At 43.0% G+C, this 18,697-nt stretch overlaps 5 protein-coding genes across 5 annotated transcripts; 4 read left to right on the plus strand and 1 right to left on the minus strand.

Annotated features, from left to right (window-relative positions):
- Positions 1–1,129: 1,129 nt before the first annotated feature.
- LACBIDRAFT_322410 (uncharacterized protein) lies at positions 1,130–1,891 on the plus strand (the record flags this gene model as incomplete). Its single annotated transcript, XM_001875477.1, has 4 exons — positions 1,130–1,139; positions 1,464–1,699; positions 1,731–1,798; positions 1,861–1,891. The coding sequence occupies 4 exons, from the start codon at positions 1,130–1,132 to the stop codon at positions 1,889–1,891; spliced, it is 345 nt and encodes a 114-aa protein (XP_001875512.1).
- Positions 1,892–6,334: 4,443 nt separating this feature from the next.
- LACBIDRAFT_308400 (uncharacterized protein) lies at positions 6,335–6,834 on the plus strand (the record flags this gene model as incomplete). Its single annotated transcript, XM_001875478.1, has 3 exons — positions 6,335–6,337; positions 6,493–6,644; positions 6,696–6,834. 3 exons carry the CDS (start codon positions 6,335–6,337, stop codon positions 6,832–6,834), a joined length of 294 nt encoding a protein of 97 aa, XP_001875513.1.
- Positions 6,835–7,701: 867 nt separating this feature from the next.
- On the plus strand, positions 7,702–10,582 carry LACBIDRAFT_322412 (uncharacterized protein; the record flags this gene model as incomplete). Its single annotated transcript, XM_001875479.1, has 15 exons — positions 7,702–7,745; positions 7,802–7,829; positions 8,021–8,100; positions 8,147–8,163; positions 8,249–8,260; positions 8,663–8,740; positions 8,818–8,904; positions 8,954–9,048; positions 9,191–9,301; positions 9,337–9,608; positions 9,715–9,726; positions 9,833–10,066; positions 10,196–10,222; positions 10,266–10,383; positions 10,565–10,582. The coding sequence occupies 15 exons, from the start codon at positions 7,702–7,704 to the stop codon at positions 10,580–10,582; spliced, it is 1,233 nt and encodes a 410-aa protein (XP_001875514.1).
- A 518-nt stretch (positions 10,583–11,100) lies between these two features.
- On the minus strand, positions 11,101–12,154 carry LACBIDRAFT_322413 (uncharacterized protein; the record flags this gene model as incomplete). Its single annotated transcript, XM_001875920.1, has 8 exons — positions 11,101–11,132; positions 11,180–11,200; positions 11,307–11,332; positions 11,404–11,432; positions 11,461–11,479; positions 11,793–11,814; positions 11,852–11,923; positions 12,022–12,154. The coding sequence occupies 8 exons, from the start codon at positions 12,152–12,154 to the stop codon at positions 11,101–11,103; spliced, it is 354 nt and encodes a 117-aa protein (XP_001875955.1).
- A 953-nt stretch (positions 12,155–13,107) lies between these two features.
- Positions 13,108–16,226, plus strand: LACBIDRAFT_322414 (uncharacterized protein; the record flags this gene model as incomplete). The annotated part of the gene is made up of 9 exons (XM_001875480.1): positions 13,108–13,346; positions 13,408–13,470; positions 13,528–14,417; positions 14,469–14,501; positions 14,557–14,880; positions 14,931–15,034; positions 15,421–15,902; positions 15,984–16,197; positions 16,218–16,226. 9 exons carry the CDS (start codon positions 13,108–13,110, stop codon positions 16,224–16,226), a joined length of 2,358 nt encoding a protein of 785 aa, XP_001875515.1.
- Positions 16,227–18,697: the final 2,471 nt, after the last annotated feature.

Consider the following 18,697-nt stretch of genomic DNA (forward strand, 5'->3'; position numbering starts at 1 on the left):
ATTTTTCTACTGATTTTCTGGCTGCATTGTATTCATTGCTATACAGAGGGGTGCAAAAAGAATGAAGGTTGGGTCATTTTCTGGTTCTTTCCAAGAATCTGTTGTACTTCAAACATATTTGTGTATTCTTTTACATTATGTAGTTGTATTACACTTCCCTTGGTATGGACTAATTTCAGCAAATGCTGGGGCCTTGAGAAGGTTTTTATTCTAGAGGCCATTTTTGGCATCTGAATAAAAAAATATGCACTAACTGAGGAGGTAGCCAGAATATACCTCTGGTTAACCTGAATGAGCCTATCAAAGAATCAGTCAAAAATACTGAGCAGTTAGGTCTGTAGAAGCTTTGGAAAATGGCCATTCTTTTTGCACTCCTCTGTATGTGGAAACATGCACAGACAACTGCAACATTTTCAATAACAGTCTACAACATATCTATTCTTTATTATGCTTTTTTTCTGATCTTCTGGGTATATTTGGACTAATTACCATATTTGGAAATGCGCACAGACCATGTAAACAGTACCTCAACATTGACAACAATAGTTGGTACCATTTTTATAGTTTTTTTCTTCTCTTTATCTCATTTTCTGGCTACATTGTATTAGTTACTATATTTGGAAATGTGCACAGACCATGTAGATACTACTGCAACATTGTTAACAATAGTCTACATTATGTCTATTCTTTTGTTTTTTTCCTGATTTTCTGGCTATATTTACATTAATTACCATATAAGGAAATGTGCACAGACCATGTAAACAGTACCCCAACATTGTCAACAACAGTCTATGTTATAGTTATTGGTTTTTTCTGATTTTTCCTGATTTTCTGGCTGTATTTGCATCAATTGCCATATTTGGAAATGTGCACAGACCATATCATCAACAATAGTCTACATCATGTCTATTATTTTCTCCCTTTTTTGTCTGATTTTCTGGATACATTTGCATTATTTACCATATTAGGAAATACACACAGACCATCAACAGTACCCCAACATTGCTAAGAATAGTCTACACCATATATATTAATTTTTTCCCTGATTTTTCTTAAATTTATGGCTATACTTGCAATAATTACCATATTAGGACATGCACACAGACCATGTAAATAGTACCCCAACATCATGACCAATAGTGAGCATCATCCCTGATTTTATTACTATTTTTTATGTGAAAATGCAAAACCTGCCATATTTGGCAATTTTAGTGTCCATTCCAGTCACTTCATTCCAGTGCCATTCCATTCTGGTGCATTCTGGGGACTGTTCCAGTGTAAATACCAGAATAATGAAGGATTTAGAGACTGACCATTCCCCATACCAACAGCGACCCATTTAAGAAAGCACCTGCATATTGGCCATGCAGTGCATGCTGGACAATAAGCCCCAACACTCACTACCTGCCAGAGTTCCAGTAAGCAGCTCATTAGCAGTATGATGAGATCTTTCTGACATTCAGCACTGTCCCTCCATCATCAGACAGCTCCCCTGCCCCAGGCTGTCCCAGTGTTGCCCCAATTTCCTTCAACATCAGCAGTGCCACTTAGAGGTCCTATGGGGACATCCAGGAATGTATTACACAATTGCCAGGCTGTTCAGGCTGGGGAGGCACAGCCTGCCCAGCCTCAGGAATTACCTTCCGCACCAAAGGAGGTCTTTACACTCCCCGGTATATTCCATATGGAATATTTTTATGTGAGTCCCCAGCTATTTTTTTATTCCATAGTCACTATGGATTCCATATGATTCCATATGGAATATGGATGGAATGATGGATTCCATGGACCATTCCAGGTGGATTCCATCTGGATTCCAGCCATAGATTAATTAATGACCATTATACCATTATAATACAGTATTTATAATGTCCTTACTATATTTAGGTAAAAATTAAATTTTACACCTAAGAGGATTGAACCCTCAACCACGTCAGCAATAGCAGTGCTCAAGTCAACTGAGCCACGCAGGCATTCTTAAATGGTAAACTAAAGGTCTATGTATACCACTCTCGGTCATGTGGCGTTGCAAACGTGACAGCTTTGGCTGGAACGTTGCCATGTCGTTTCTTCCCTCCCACCACCACCATCACCATCCACCACCGCCATCTCAAACCACCACCGCTCATGACAACGACGATGCAGATGATGCACATTGCCGTGCCCAGGTAAGCAGCAACCCCTCCCACCTCCCCTTTTGACCAAAACAACGCCCAGCAACCATCCGTGGCCCACGAACAGCAAAACAAAGCCCACCAGCCACCACCCGGTGCCCACAAACGGCGACCCAGCCCCATGGATGCCAAAACGAGCCCACCGTGCCCAACCGACAACTGTGACCGCCCCCAACCAACACGAGCGCCCACCAACGTGAACGACTGCCCACGCACGAAGACCAGCACCAATGAAAACAACCGCCCATGGATATAAACAACCGCCCAGGACAATGATAGCCCATGAACGGGGACCGCCACCCACGAAAACAACCGCCCATGCACGTGAACAACCACCCAGGACAACGATAGCCCACTAACGGGGACCGCCGCCCACAAAAACAACCGCCCAGACACGTGAACGACTGCCCAGCAACATGAGCACCCCAAAAACGACAACATGCCCACAAACGACAACACCGACCGCCCAATTACAACGACCACCAACGGACGATGACCACCCCCATTGATAAACGGAGATGACCGCCCATGAAAGTGAACGGAAATGGGCAATGACGAGCCCAGGTGAGTCCCCCTTCCTCATCATTCCACCCACTTCCCCCCCCTCCATCCCCTTCCCCCCATTGCTCCCCCTCCTCCCATTGCTCCCCCTCCTCCCATTGCTCCCCCTCCTCCCATTGCTCCCCTCCCCTTCCTTTCCTTCCATTTGCTCCCCTCTGCTCCCCATCCCTCCAGTGTCCCCCTTCCTTCAATACTCCCCACCACTCTCTCCCTCTCCACCACACCCACTCCCCTTCATCACTTCCCCCTCCATCCCCCTCTCCTCTTAATATATAATGTAGTAAATAAATATATGTAGTCTTATTCAATATATTTTTATTTTTATTGAACAGTTATCAGTATGAATAATGACTTAGCAATATTTCAAACAGCCCACTTTCTAAGTTGGAACTTACCATGGATTCCACCCTGAAAATGGTATGGAATCCATCTAAAAAAAGTATGGATTCCATCTGGAAAAAGCATGGATTCCATCAACCATTCCATGGAATCCATCTGGGGGAAGTATGGATTCCATCAACCATTCCATGGAATCCATCTGGCCAAAGTATGGATTCCATCAACCATTCCATGGAATCCATCTGATATTTGTGGAATCCATCCCCCTTCCATGGAGTCCATATGGAATACTCTGGGGAGTGTAAAGTACTGCACCAAAGGCAGGCACTGTTCTGGCTGCTGCAGTGCAGCCCACCCAGCTTCAAGAATTGCCCTCAACATCAAGGGTTAATCCAAGCACTCATACTGCAACTGGGGGCATTGCAAGCAGCTTGTCAGAGTTAGTGGCTGGTGGGCTTTCTGAGAAGGAGCTACAGCAGTGCCAAGCTGTATTGTAACAATTTATCTGGGATCAGGAAAACTTCTGTGCCCCTTGTTGGGGACAAGGTCATTGCTTTGATCACAGCCAATATTTGTGCACCCATGTTGAAGCAGATTTAATGGGTTATTGAAATCTTTTAGACACTGGAAGGCAAGCTGGAACCTTCTGTCAGGTAACTGTTTTTGGTGCTGTCTACTAGCTGTTTGTGCCCCTTCTTCTTCACTAAGCTGAACCACCTCTGACAAAATTTCACAGCAAGCTCCGATCCATCCACAGACCCCCCCCCACCTTGCCATCCTGATTGGGACTTTATTTGTCTGCTAACATTCTCCTTGTAGGGAGTGCAGCATTCCAGAGACATAATCCTAGATGCCTTCAACTTGAATCAGAACTTGGATGAATGAGGCAACAAAGCCAGGCAGCAAAATCCTAAAGGCTCACCTTCTGGCAATGTGGGTGCAGGTGAAATTTTATCACTAATTGCTGTGTACGCAGTGCCCATTTCTCCCTTTTTTTCAGCAATTTTATAACCCATCTGCATGCACAACTGACTTGCCATGCAGTGGCAAGTCAGAGCCATCTTCTAGTTGATTTCCCTCTGCACTCATGAGTAGAAACACAGCCCCCATGTTGTTGTAAATTTAATTAGAATTGCAATGAAACAAAACATAGGTGGAGTCAAAAATAGGCCTCAATAGCCGAAACACAACATCACGGACTTTCAAATAGATTGATTGATGGCACTGCTCTCACCACGTCCCCTCTTGCCTTACAACCATGGTCTCACTTGCTGCACAGATGACTCCTCAGTTGCTAGGATTGGCTAAATTACTGGATATGGATGCTTGCAATGGCAGCTTCTTACTCAATTTTGGCTTCAGTAGCAGAGACAAGGATATGGATGCTAGGAATGGCTAAATTACTGGATATAGATCCTCGCAATGGCAGGTTCTTACTCAATTTCGGCTTCAGTTGCAAAAGGCATCTGACACTAAATGGACCAGCAATTCATTGGAGGTGTTTCCACAGTTGGTGCTGCAGGAGTGGTGACCTTATTAAGATGGATGTGGACTGTTGGGCCCAATTACCCTTCCACAGTCTTTTGTTATTTTGTCCCATTGGGCCCAACTACCCTTCCAAAGCCTTTGGTTATTTTCATCCCATTGGGCCCAACAATACCCACTTAGTGTTTACAGCCATTGGGCCAAGTTAAAGTCAAATAGTGTCAAATAATATTGGGCCCATTGGGTTGGCCTTATGATACATTGACTATGTGGACTTTTTACCTTCCATTGTGTATCTACTGAATGCCCTGTCTTGAAGTCTCGACTCTTACAGTGGTTATCCTTGCACAACACAAATGTTGTCAACATTTTGATGAGATTTTGTGGCATGATGGGCTCGGCAATTTCCTGGGACACGAATACTGCTTTTCATGCCAGAAGGATGTTGGGATATACTGGTGTAAAGACTGTTCAGGTGGATGTTGCCTCCGTTGTTGGGCCTGCATTGTGCTGGCTCATCAGCATGCGCCCCTACACTGAATTGAGGTACGTCTCATTTGAAAATCCAGAGTACATGAAGCTTAATGCAGATGTCGTTATCTTAGAAATGGACAGGGGACGTTTTTGACAGAGATTGCCTTAAGAACCTTGGACATGGAGGATCAATCTGCCCTTGCCAGTCTCCAGGGCCTCTGACCTTCCAAGTTTTTGATATGTCTGGTATTCACACCGGAACGTCAACTATTGTAGATGCCTGAGAGATGAGGCGCTTGATAGGATAACCCAGCTACTTCGTCAGGGGTGGTTCTCTGCAACGTCATCGTGGCTCAATACTGTCTTCACGTTTGATTGCCTCAACACATTTCATGAGCATACCCTTCAGGGTAAGGGGAATCTATATGACTTCTATCATCTTTTGCTGCAAAAAACAGATAATGCAAATGTTTCAGACATGATTGTAAGTACTAATTTATTAACTATTCTGTTTGTCTTGCAAACTAACAAAATTGTTTATCTAGCATCGTTATAAGGAAATTCATTGGGTTTTCTGGCTTTGGCACAATCTCATGGCATTGAAACACAGTGGACGTGGCCATGACCCAGAGGGTATAGTGGCTACATCTCCAGGCAGCTTAACAGTTGAATGTCCAGCATGCCCACACCCTGGCAAAAGCCTGCCTGATAATTGGGCAGAGGTGGGCCTGCTTATGTGTGTTTCTTTAGCTACACATTTCTGGTTACTTCAGCAGACTAATCATCTCATAAGGTTCCTGTACATTCTATATATATCTGTGGATGCAAACTTCAAACTAAAAGGCAAATGTGGCTCAAAAGATGTTGAGTTGATGCCTGGTTCAGGGCCTTAGGTTGAGTAGTCTGCATATCAAACATTCATCAAGGACTATGTTGACCAGCCTGAGGTACGTGCTTTCCTTATTTGATTTTGAGGTTGTGATACTGATATTTTCCAGTACTTTACAGTGCCCCACCATTCCTGCCAGAATCCACTGGAATGGGACTGGACTAGGTACATTTACACTAATATACACACTCTTATACTGATATACACTTCTTAGACATAGGAAAGAGCAATCTCACGAAATACAGGGCAAAGGGTTCCCCATTTCCATTTTCGGAAATTTTAATTTAATTAATAATTCTAGTCTACAAGTCTGTATAACAAAAGACGAACAAATGAGATGGCGTGTGGCATTCTATGCCACCTTGTTTAGTTTCAGAAGAAGAAAGAAAAAAGAATGAGAAAAAAAGACAAGATGGCAGGTGGGATACCCTCCATCTCATTGAAAACTACCAAAAAAGGCACTGGATTGAAGAAAATAGCAGGCCTCCCTGCCAAATTTCATTCCTCTGGAATGACCGGATTCCTGCAGGAATTAGGGGGGCACTGATAAAACCTCATATTTTCGTATAGATCAATACATGTGAGTCTGAGCATGGAGTTATCATTAGAGCACAGACTCAATGTACACCTGGATATGCCATATCAGGAACTGGCATTGTTTTCTGCTCAAGACATGCACTGGTGCAGAGGAATGGGGCAGGTGATCTTCAGAAAGGAGAAAAGTAGGTTGTAGCTTTGCTTGAATTGGTTTTAGTGCTAATTCTTTCGTCTAGATATTGCAATATTGACTATCTTATTTTTTTGGCCCTCGTCGGTGTCACATTATCATGGATTTTCATCACATACAACATAGGTTGCCAGTGGTCAAAAAAATTTCATGCATGCATGTTGGACTTCCCAGAACGTATGTGAATTCAACAAAAAGATTGATTTCAAAGAAGGATGGAGGTGCTGGGAGGTCTTCAGGTGAAGCCTGCAGTCTTTTACCAGTGAGGTAATCCCTCAATAAATACTGGGAGAGGATATAAGCAAAAAGGCAGACAGAAAAAGTAGATGGCTTTACATTGAACATGTTTTCGGGATGATTGAGGGACCAAAAATTAAGTAGAAATGTGTGTGATCAAGGTCCAACATGTGATGGGATGAAAGACCAATTGCAACCAGTCTAAACCAGTCATTTTCAGTTTTTAAATTTTTACAAAAACATGGCAACTGGCAACTGGACTGACCACAAATGTGGGCAACTGCAACTGGAAAAAGACTGGACCATGGTTCAGTCCAGTTCAGTCCTATGTATATTTTCAGTCCTGTAGACTGGACCTGTGAACACTACCCACAACCACCACACCAACAATGATGTGCAACCACCACACCAACGACAACATGGCAATGCCACGTCACCACATGAATGAGTGCTGGCCACATCAATGGAATGGAAGGTGCCTCATTGCTGTGGGCGACATGGCTACCAAACAACAAATGACAACAATCCTTACTTTCAAGTCAGACCTCGAAGTTTCATACAAAAAGCTTATATTTGAACATTGATGTTGTATTGGTAACTATACACATAATTATATACAAAAAAAAAGTATTCTACTCATGTTGTCAGAAAGGGGAAGTGAGGGAGTGAGGGGTGGGGAGAGGGAAGGAAGGGGGAGAGTGTGGAGCAGAGTGATAAAGGGAGGGAGTGTGAGGGAGGGGGAGGGAGTGGTAGGTATGGTATGGTGTGGTGGAGAGGGGAGACAGTGGTAGTACTCACATGGTGTACTAAAATCAATGATGATGATGTGGCACCTGAGTGTTCATGGGTGCTGGCTGTCGTATGTGAGGGGGCATTTGTGAATGTGGGTGGTCAGTGATTGTCATGCATGGGTAGTCTTTGTCATATGTGGGCAGGCATTGTTGTATGTGGGTGTGGACAGTCATTTTTATACATGGGTGGTTGTTCTTGTTTGTATGTGGTCATTGTTGTTGCATGTGGTCATTATGTTGGGTGGTCATCATGGCCTTTGGCGCCTATTGTGGTTGTCATCAATGTGTCATCACCACGTGGTTGTCATTGTCCTGTCACATGGGTTGCCCTTATCCTCTGTAGGCAGTTGTTGTCCTACATGGGCAGTCATGTTGTGTGGGCGGTGTTTGTCCTCTTTTGAATGTGGGCACTGGTCGTTATCTGTGGGTGCTTGTCTTTGGATGTGGGCACTCATCTTTATGTGGGCAGTTGGTTGGCTAAACAACGTGAGCATATGATGATGTGGCAGGTGGGACAACATACCTTCCCCCCTCTTGTGTGCTGTATGAGCAGCAGTGGCCATTTTCCTAGAAAATGTGAGCAGTAAGTGGTGGTGACATGGCAGGTGGATGTAGTGTGCACATTTTGTGCCCTTTCCCTTCCCCCTCACTGCCCTTTTTCCCTTCCCCGTCACTTTCGGATTGTCATTGATGTCTTTCACGACTTTGATTTTGCTAAACAGCATAATAAGGAACTGATGATGTGACAAACAGGGCAACAATGTACCATGCAAGTTTCGTGCTTTCCCGCTCACTGCCCTTTTCCCCTTGACCATTCCAGTAGGAATTTACTAGGACTCCACTAGGACAGGGACACAAAATTTGTATGGTGATCAGCCAACATAAAAATTGTCCCAGTCCTAGTCCAGTCTGGTAGCAATCTGGAAGTCCAGTAGGAGTCTGGTAGGAATAGGTGGAGGAGTGTAAAGAGCTCACTTCCTTTCAGACTTCAAAAATGTAACTTTGGATACCAAGCAGAAGTGGGCAACTCAAGGCAGCAAATTAGCTGGTCTTGCAAGAGCTGGTATGTCTGATATGTATTTGTGTTTTCATGACAAGCTCACATCACACTAGGATCTATATACCTGCTTATGCTGATAGTGATGGCAGGAAAGAAGACTTTGGTGACTGAAATGTCAGGTGAAGTTCTTGGACGTCCTTGCATGGTGATTCAAAACCCAGACACAAGTCAGTTCTCTCTTTGTACCATCAGGCTGACACTCACACTACCTAATAGATACTCCCATTGGCCATCAAATCATCAGCAATGTCATCCCTGCTATAGATGTTCTTCAGAGACAGTTTCTGGTATCTTTCTCCATGATGTTTTCAGTGGGTGCACTGAAAAGATTATCATTGCCTGCTCAAATCAAGTGCCATGACCTTCATGAGTCAGATCGCTTCTTTGATTGTCTTCACCTCAAGTATGTTTAACTTCTCTCCCTTCAGCTACTCTGCTAATGTGAATGTGTAGCACTTTCATGGCAGAAAGATGTCATGGATCTTGGCAACCTTGTCTTGTTCCTCTTTCCTCCAAGCCAGCCTCTCTCTCACCCTGCACATTATGAACAGGACTCTTCTCAATGTGGGTTCTACTTCCAGTGCATATTCTGACAGCAGGCCCCCTCTCCTTGTACCAACATCAAAGATGAGAGTGATGCCAGTAATGACGACAATGTCAAGGGTGCACCTCCCCCCTCAGATACAGAGGTTCCCTTGGTGATCATCGACACCAATTATGATCGTTCCCACCAAGACAATCAAAAGTTTCCTATAAAACAACATTACACTGACAAGTCTCAGGCTTGGGAGGCAGGGTTTATTTGGACAGAGAAAGACAGGAAGAAGGCCATGCATGCCATTATTCCAAAGGATATGGCAACATTTCAGAAGTGCATAAGGGAAATCTTGGGTTCATCTTGCTTTTTTTCAGGTCAAACAGGTTCTAGAGTCAGGTGTCAGAAAGGCCAGATCACAGTATACAAAATACACCACTAGTGGTCATGAACCGTAAGTATTTAAGTTCTGTTCTGTGTTTGAAGAGGTACTTATTTCTTCTTAGTCAGAGACTGTGAATCAACTGCAAGGATGGAAGAAATCTTGCCTTCATTGATAGCACTCTGGATCAACATCTACCTGATCAACTACTTGACAAGTTCATGGCTCTATTTCCAGAAGGTCTGAAAGACACTGACACTGAAGAGGAGGGAATTGACAATACATTTCCCTCAATTCATTTTGTATGCTCTGTATCTCTGCAAACCACAAGTGCCAGGAAATTTAGTTGTCACTCCATAACAGTATATACATTCACTAAAGACACCCCAAGCTCACCTAATGGGGCTCCAAGGTATGCTCTCTAATGGTGCTCTATGGTGCTCTAATGCACTCTAATGCACTCTAATGGCACTCTAATGCACTCTAATGGTGCTCTAATGGGCTCTAATTTACTGAAGGCCATTTGGACTGGGTGATGTAGATTTTCACAAGAAGTACAATGTGTCTTGTCAGTAGTACTAAATATATAATGTGACCATTCCCACATCCAGGTTAATGGTGAGACAAGTATTCAATGAGTTTGATTTGATGGGTTGCCACATCATCTGCCGTGATGATACCAAAGCTTTCATTGTCAAAGATAATAAGATGGAGTATGTCATGGTTGGTGTAAGTTGTGAAGTCCAGCATAAAGTTTGGAGGTAGGTCCCCAACAGCTGGGGCTGTGCTGGCTGATTTAATCTTCCCCTGTCAGCATTAGAAGCAAGGCCCTGGAGAGATCCAAACCACTTCCTGGGACCTGAAGGGATGGCTCAGATACATTATGGACCAATTTGAAAGGAACATACAGTTTTATGGAGCAGGGTGAAATGGGGCTGATTTCGGGTGTTTCGTGATATCAGTCTGGAATTAAGGGCAGTGGCCTCAATTGTGTGCAGCCTCCCCTCCATAGCTGTGAGGCATCACACTACTTCTGCTAGACCAGTCAATAAACCCAGTGCATACTCATCAGCAGCCTGTCAAGAATGGGAGTATAAAGTGACATACAAGTAGTGTTTGAAAGTCCAGTCTAGTCCGATTTTTTACCTCAAAACAAGGCAACTGGCAACTGCAACTGGTCCAGACCAATCCAGATATTAAGGGACCACAACTGGACCCTTTTCGACTGGTCCTAATTGGTCCACAACGCAAGACCAGTCTTTTTTTGAAAAATTTATTGTACCACAGAAACTAAATATTACCTCACGTACATACAGTTGAGTGCAAAAAGAATGAAGGTTGGTTCATTTTTCTGGTTCTTTCTAAGAATCTATTGTAGCTCAAATGTATTTGTGTATTCTTTTACATTATGTAGTTGTGTTACACTTCCCTTGGTATGGACTAATTTCAGTGAAAGCTGGAGGCCATTTTTGGCATCTCTGAAAAAAAAAAATATGCGCTAACTGGGGAGGTAGCCAGAACATACCTCTGGTCAACCTGAATGAGCCTATCAAAGAATTAGTTAAAAATACTGAGCGGTTATGCTTGTAGAGCCTCCAGAAAATGGTCATTTTGTGCTATTTTGGCACTTCAGTCACCCACTGACAACTGACTATTAGTCTTGCAAACTCCATGAATACTACAGGACTAAATGTCAGGGTGTATATCTATATTGTATATATTCTGGGGCTTGTATATCTCCACTTTTACCTAAATATATTTTGTTGTCCAATGTCACACTAAATATATTTCTAGTGTGTCACACACCCCAAAAGATATTTCCTCACTGGAATGGACTCCAAATATATTTTTTATGCCTGGACCCTGAATTGTGACTGTCACAATGTAGAAATATATTTCTTGTCTAGGATGGACTTGGGATATATTTTGCAGCTAGGGTTTACTAAGGATATATTTTTTCAGCTACAAGGGGTGTCTGGGGTCCTATATTTAAGAGAAAAACTTGGGATTTTTTTTAATATAGGGGATAGGGAATTTACCTATTATTTTGTAGGCAGAATACCCTCATTGGGATGTTTGTTGACAGATATTTACCAATAGCTTTGACCCATGTGTAGTATATGCATTGATGTGCGCACTATTTCCTAATTGGGCCATTTCCTAATTAAGAAAAGCATTACACTTTTTTCTGACACACCTGATGTCAGGCACAGTGCACATTTGGGTGGGGAACCATTTCCCACGCTTTTTGGGCCAGAAGAGTTAATGGCTAGCATGGTGTGGTCATTGTGAATGATGATGTGTGCACTATTTCCTAATTGGGCCATTTCCTAATTAAGAAAAGCGTTACACTTTTTTCTGACACACCTGATGTCAGGCACATTGCGCATTTGGGTGGGGAACCATTTCCCACGCTTTTTGGGCCAGAAGAGTTAATGGCTAGCAGGGTGTTGTCATTGTTAATGACGATGTTCGCATATTTCCCAATTGGGAAAGTCATTACATAATATCAGTTTGGTTTGTAGTGTCCGCTTTATTCATTACAAAATTGTGTATTGTCCGCTTTTTTCATTAGAAATGTGTGTAGTGTTGGCTTTTTTCATTGAAAAAATGTGCAGTGTCTGCTTTATTCATTACAAAATTGTGTAGTGTCCGCTTTTTTTTCATTACAACACCTTGTAGTGTCCGCTTTTTTCATTACAAAATTGTGTAGTGTCCACTTTATTCATTACAACACTTTGTAGTGTCCGCTTTATTCATTACAAAATTGTGTAGTGTCCCCTTTTTTCATTACAGAACTGTGTAGTGTCCACTTTATTCAGAGGTCTTTACCTTCCCCAGGTTAATCCATATGGATTCCATGTGGAATCCATGGAATCCATCACCAATTCCATGTGGAATCCATGGAATGAATCTTGGCTGAGACCACAGCCAATTTGTTGTTCCATGGACATCATGGATTCCATGTGGAATGATCATGGAATGGTCAATTCCATATGGAATCCATTGCCATTCCACCTGGATTCCATATGGAATGCAGGCATATCCACCATGGATTCCATGGAACAAGTCCACATGGATTCCATGGAACAAGTCCATATGGATTCCATGGAAACCATTAGAATACATACAAACAGTACTAGAAACTATTGAATAGAAACTCAGTAGCATTTGTAGTGTCCTTACTATATTAAAAGTAAAAATTAAATGTTGCATTCTCGAAGGATTGAACTTGAGACTACACGTACGCAAACAGCACTAAAGCCAACTGGACCAAACCGGCTTTGTTAGATATACTACCATGGGAAAATGTATCCCACCCTCACGGCCCACGGCCTCTTGCGTCCCAAACATGGTAACTGTGACTGAAGTGTTGCCACGACACTTCTTTCTTACCACAACCACCACCGTCAACCACCACTGCCATCAACCAACCACTCCCACCTCGAATCCATGCCACCCCATACCCGTGCCGACGACAAGGCCTCGCGCAGCGGCCATGTATGCGCCCATTCGCCTGTCCGCAAGCGAGGACTGTCCAACGCTGGTGACCAGGCAAGCAAGCGCCAGAAGAAACATCAGGAGGAACCCGACGACACGCCCGCACAGCCTGAAGCAATGCAGGAGGTGGCGAGAGGAACGAAAACAGGGAAGAAGAGAGGGGGGAAGACAAAGAAGGGGAAGAAAACGAGGTGCGTACCCCATCTACGTCGATCGCCCACCATCAATAACGCCGATGGGCCCCGATTACAGGAAAATGAGCACCGACAAGGCTGCTGAGGACGCCAGCCAGGCATCTCCTGCCAAACTCACCCCGTAAGCACCCTCCCCCCCTTTCTTTTCTTTTATTTTTAATTCTATTAACATTTGCAGGGCCGAGCGAAAGCTCGTCACAAGTGGCATCACCATTGCCCCCCCAGAACGAATCCGCGATCCCAAGGCGTCCCATATGCCGCCCCTGCCAACTATCGCTAGCGCCCGGGTGCATCGTCACGACAATGATGCCCCCATGAAGGAGCCACAGATGGACGACGAGGACGACAATACCACCAGCTCGGAAACGAGCAGCGAGGACGACGGTGGTGCCAACGAGGACAGCAGCAGTGCCAGCCAGGACAACGACAACGACAGCAATGGGGATGACAACGAAGACGACGCCAACGAAGACGACAATGACAATGATGGGGACGACAATGAAGACGACGCCCATGTCAACGCTGACAGCGGCAACGACCATGCGGACAGCAAAGCCAGCAACGGAGACAGCGGGGACGACAACGCCAGTGACGAAGAAGACCAAGATGACAGCAACAACGAAGACAACGCCAATGCCAATACCAACACCACAGGCGCCGACACCAGCACCCACGGCTCTAACGCCAACGCCAACGCCTGTGCCAGCACCAACAACGATGCCAGCACCAACAACGACGTCAATGCCAACGACGTCAATGCCAACGCCAGCCACGCCAACGCCAGCACCAACAACGACACCAACACCAACACCAACGCCTACGATGCCAACACCAACACCAGCCACACCAACGCCAGCCACGCCAATGCCAGCCATGCCAACACCAACACCAGCACCAGCACCATGCACGAAGGTGCCAACGACGACAACACCAACACCAACGATGCCAACACCATCCACACCAGTGCTGTGGGCAACGACAAGGGCCCCAGTCCAGCAGCTGCTTCTGAACATTCCCAAGGCAGTGAAAAGCTCATCACTGACCTTGAGATGTTGGGAACAGGCCCAGGTATATACATTTCCCATATCTTGTATTTTAATTTATATATATGTGTATTAGTTACCTCTCTCCATGCCCCTGTTGCTGATCAGGGTAATATACTTTTTTAATTTTTTGTCTTTCAATTTCTGACTTGCTTATATTATAGATGTTGATATGGAATTAGAAGGGAGCCCACCAGCACTTGGGTCTTCACGCACAACAGGGGGTTTTTTACATGGAAGGGCATTGGGAAACACCTTAAACCATGCCGATTTTCCTAAGGTTCATTCTGGTGAACGTTTTTTTACAGGCAGTTCTCAAGTGGACTACAAGATTTTTGCTTATCTGGTTTACAAAGACCCCGTTGAGCTTAATGTTATTCCTGATCCTTTACTTCCTGCCAACACCATCTTTCGTATCTCTACTCTTCCTCCTCTGGAATCTGGGGTTGTTTTGAAGAAAGTAGCTAATCAGCTTGAGAGTGTCAAAGGTGGGTGAAGGCAAATATTCAACACTTTGAATTTACTAATTATTTTAAAGCTGCTCATGTTTTTTTGCAATCTAACTTGTCTGGTACTTGGCAGTGGAATCTAATGGGTCACTATGACAATTCTTTGTTGGATAATGAATGCCATATTTTATTTGTAAGTTTTATTATTGGTACTTATTGTTTTCATTTTCTTATTTTACATTTAAAGTGCCTTCCAAACAACTCTTTATTTTCTATGGGATCTTCTTACCCCCCCTCCACTCACATCTCTGGTTCAATGTCTCGCTCTGTAGTATCTGAGTCTCATTCTGGGTCTATGTCCCGTTATGCATTTTCTGAATCTCGTTCTCATCCTGATACTTCTCGTTCTCGTCCTGATACTCCCATGGACGTTTCTGTGCCATCTGGTGCCAAACGCACTATTGATGAGAATTTACTCCATAGACTTAAAGCAGCTGGGTTGCTGATCAATGAATCTCTCTGCTATGATACAAGCCCTGGTCTTCAGTTATGTATCAACATTACATACACATCCATAAGATTCATGCTCAGATTGCTGACATGGTTGCTGGGCGCAAGTGGCCAGCAGATGTTGGCAAGTATCCAAATAAGACTGAAATTATTGGTCTTTTTGTGGCAAAAACTACCTGGCATAATTCTTATGCCAAACTCTTTCCAACTGCTGAGGGCTATGAAGATATGCTGGCTTGGCTGGAGGGTGATCCCAATTCTAAATCAGACCTTGAGCTTTGGGGTGTCACAAAGTTGAAGTACACTCTTGTAGACTTGGAAGAATGGCCTAAAAAGCAGAAAGGCAAGAAAGTAGTCAAGTCCATGACGAAATCTGCTGCCAAGTCTGCAAAGGGTGCAAAGGAGAAGGAGAAAGAAAAGAAGCAAGGATCAGGCTCAGGCTCAGGTGTTGGGAAGGGAGACCAAAGAGAGTTGAAGCAGAAAGAAGTGGTCACAGAGCAGGTTGATAATAAGAAAAAGAGCCACAAGAAGAAAAAAGTTGCTGCTAGTGGGTAGGTAGATTTTGGACTCATCTCAATGTTTTTTTTGTATTTGTATAAGTGTGTTCACAACTGTTCTCTTTTTTCCTTTAGTGATCATTTAAGCTGGATGCTTCCAGCTCACTGTCTGACCTTTGCAATTTTGCACTTGTTTATGCTTTTAAAAATGCTTGGTCCTTTGATGGTTCTGATGTTTCTGTGCCCTGGAGCCAATGCTTTAGATGAACAAGCATTTCCAGATATTTCATTCAAAGTGTTCAATGAGTTTATTGCACACAATTTTAGCTCAAAAATTACACTTGCAACTGTGTTGATGTTGTTGTTTAGTACAGTTGAAAACACAGATTTATTAAATCTGCATCAATGTCAGCAAAATCCCCAGCTTTCAGATGAAAAACGAGTAAATTTGAGCTCCTGGTTAAAATCACTGGCTCGTGAAGTTGAAAAGCAGACTCCAAAACCAAAATTCAAAACATTGTTTAAACGGTCAGAAAACATGAAATCACTTCCTGAAAACCAAATTATAACCAGCATTGCAACAAAGCTCAATAACTGTGCTGATTTATTGGGTCTTAATTCCTTTGGGAGTGATGGAAGGCCAATTCAAAGACTTCAACCAATTTCAAAAAAGGAAATTCAAGCAATCATGATTATTTGCCCACCATCAAATGTTTGTTCTGATGTTAAATGTCGAGGACATGCTATTTTGCAACAGTCAGATCCTAATGAAATTGCCACAACAACTCTTATTAAAGGTTCTGAAGTCTTTAAAGATGTTGTGATTCTGAGTGGAAAATGTTCTAGTTGCAAAACTCACTATTTTGCTGATCATGAAAATTACCCTCAAGTTGGAGGCTCTCGGACACGGGTATACCTTAATAATGCAAAATATTTGAAAGTTGGAAAATCTCTACATGTTGACCAAACATTTTCAAATGCTGTTGTTAATGGAACATACAGCTTTCATGCATCAGTGGCTGCTTATGCTGAATTCTGGACCAACCACTTCAGTCACCCATTTTAGGGTACCTATGAGGTATATGAATTCTTTGATTTAAGGGTACCTCAATGGTACCCATTCCAGAGTGGTATGTGAGCACCATACCAATACCATGGTACCATGGAATGGAAAACTCATACCATATCCCACTCATACCAATACCAAGTTACCATACCATACCAGATGGTATGATACCACTTCATACCATCATACCAAAGCTGTCACTGGGTGTCTGGGGTCCTTTTCCAAAAGAAATAAATTATTTCTGCAGGCTGCAATACTGGTCCATTGGGTACCATTTTTTGTGGGGTGGTTCTCCATGTTTTTCTTGAGATATTGAGCTACAAATTGAGGCTAGATAGTCCAAACCATCTATTGAAAATGAGCTTAAATAGGCTTTATTCCAGCTTTCTCATGCATCCAAAGCCATTTAATGATACATATCTTTCCCAGTCCTTTCTATTTGAACAAATATTCATCCAAATCAAACAATACCACATCTATTGGGATGAAGTGGTCATTGAGAAGCAAAGAAAAGTGGAAAGGTTCTTCAGGTTTTTTCTAAGATTTCCAACTCCAAGTGGAGGCTAGATAGTCAACTCCAACCTTTGGAAATCAGTTCAATTGAGGGTTTTTTCATTTCTAAAAAGCCATTAATATGAATCCTTTCAATAATAGGTTAAATATATTTTTTGTTAATTGGAAATGGAATCAAGTCTTGTTGTCCTAAGAGTCTTGATTATCAAAATATCATACCATACCATGCACCCTCATACCATACCATGCACCCTCATACCATACCATGGTATCAGGAACCATAATCTATTTTTATTTAGGAAGAGGAAGGCAGAAAACCCTCATTTCGAAGTTTGTTTACATATATTTGTCAGGCACAGCTCACATTTAGGTTGGGAACTGTTTCCCACGCTCTTTGGGCCACTGGAGTTAGTGGCTAGCTTAGTGTTGTCATTGTTTATGACAATGTTCGCATATTTCCTAATTGGGAAAGTCATTACATAATATCAGTTTGGTTTGTACTGTCCGCTTTTTCACTACAAAAGTTACTAGTGTGCGCTTTTTTCACTACTAAAGTTTGTAGTCTTCACTTTTTTCATTACAAAAGTTTGTAGTGTCCGCTTTTTGGACAACAAATATTTGTAGTGTCCGCTTTTTGGACAACAAATATTTGTAGTCTTTGCCTTTGTCATTACAAAGGCTTGTAGTGTCCGCTTTTTTCATTACAATGTTTGTAGTGTGCGCTTTTTAGACTACAAATGTTTGTAGTGTCCGCTTTTTGGACTACAAATGTTTGTAGTGTCCGCTTTTTTCATTACAATGTTTGTAGTGTGTGCTTTGTGGACTACAAATGTTTGTACTCTTGCTCTTTTCATTACAAAGGCTTGTAGTGTCTGCTTTTTCAGACTACAAAAGTTTGTAGTGTGCACTTTTAAAGCTTGTGGTCTGCTTTCCTGATATTGTCCCTGTATCTATCCAGGTACATGGGGATATAGCTCAATGTTTCAGAGCAACTGACTCTAGCCAAAACAGCTCTTCATCATTCAGCCTTTGTACCATCCAGGGAATGATAGAAAGTAAGAAGAGGCTACACTGACATGTCAAAACTCATGCCCAAGTTGTCTTGTTCTGACCTTCTCTTTGACCTGCTTAAGTCATGTTCTCATCATATCCAACACTCTTGCATATCTCTGAGGACTCATCTATGTCTGACCATAGCCAACCTCAACATGATCTCTTTCAAGACTAGGCTGTCCTCCCTTTCTATTTCATAGTCAGTTCCCACCATCTC

This window comes from Laccaria bicolor, genomic scaffold (assembly GCF_000143565.1).
Source record: "Laccaria bicolor S238N-H82 LACBIscaffold_3 genomic scaffold, whole genome shotgun sequence".
Taxonomy (NCBI): domain Eukaryota; kingdom Fungi; phylum Basidiomycota; class Agaricomycetes; order Agaricales; family Hydnangiaceae; genus Laccaria; species Laccaria bicolor.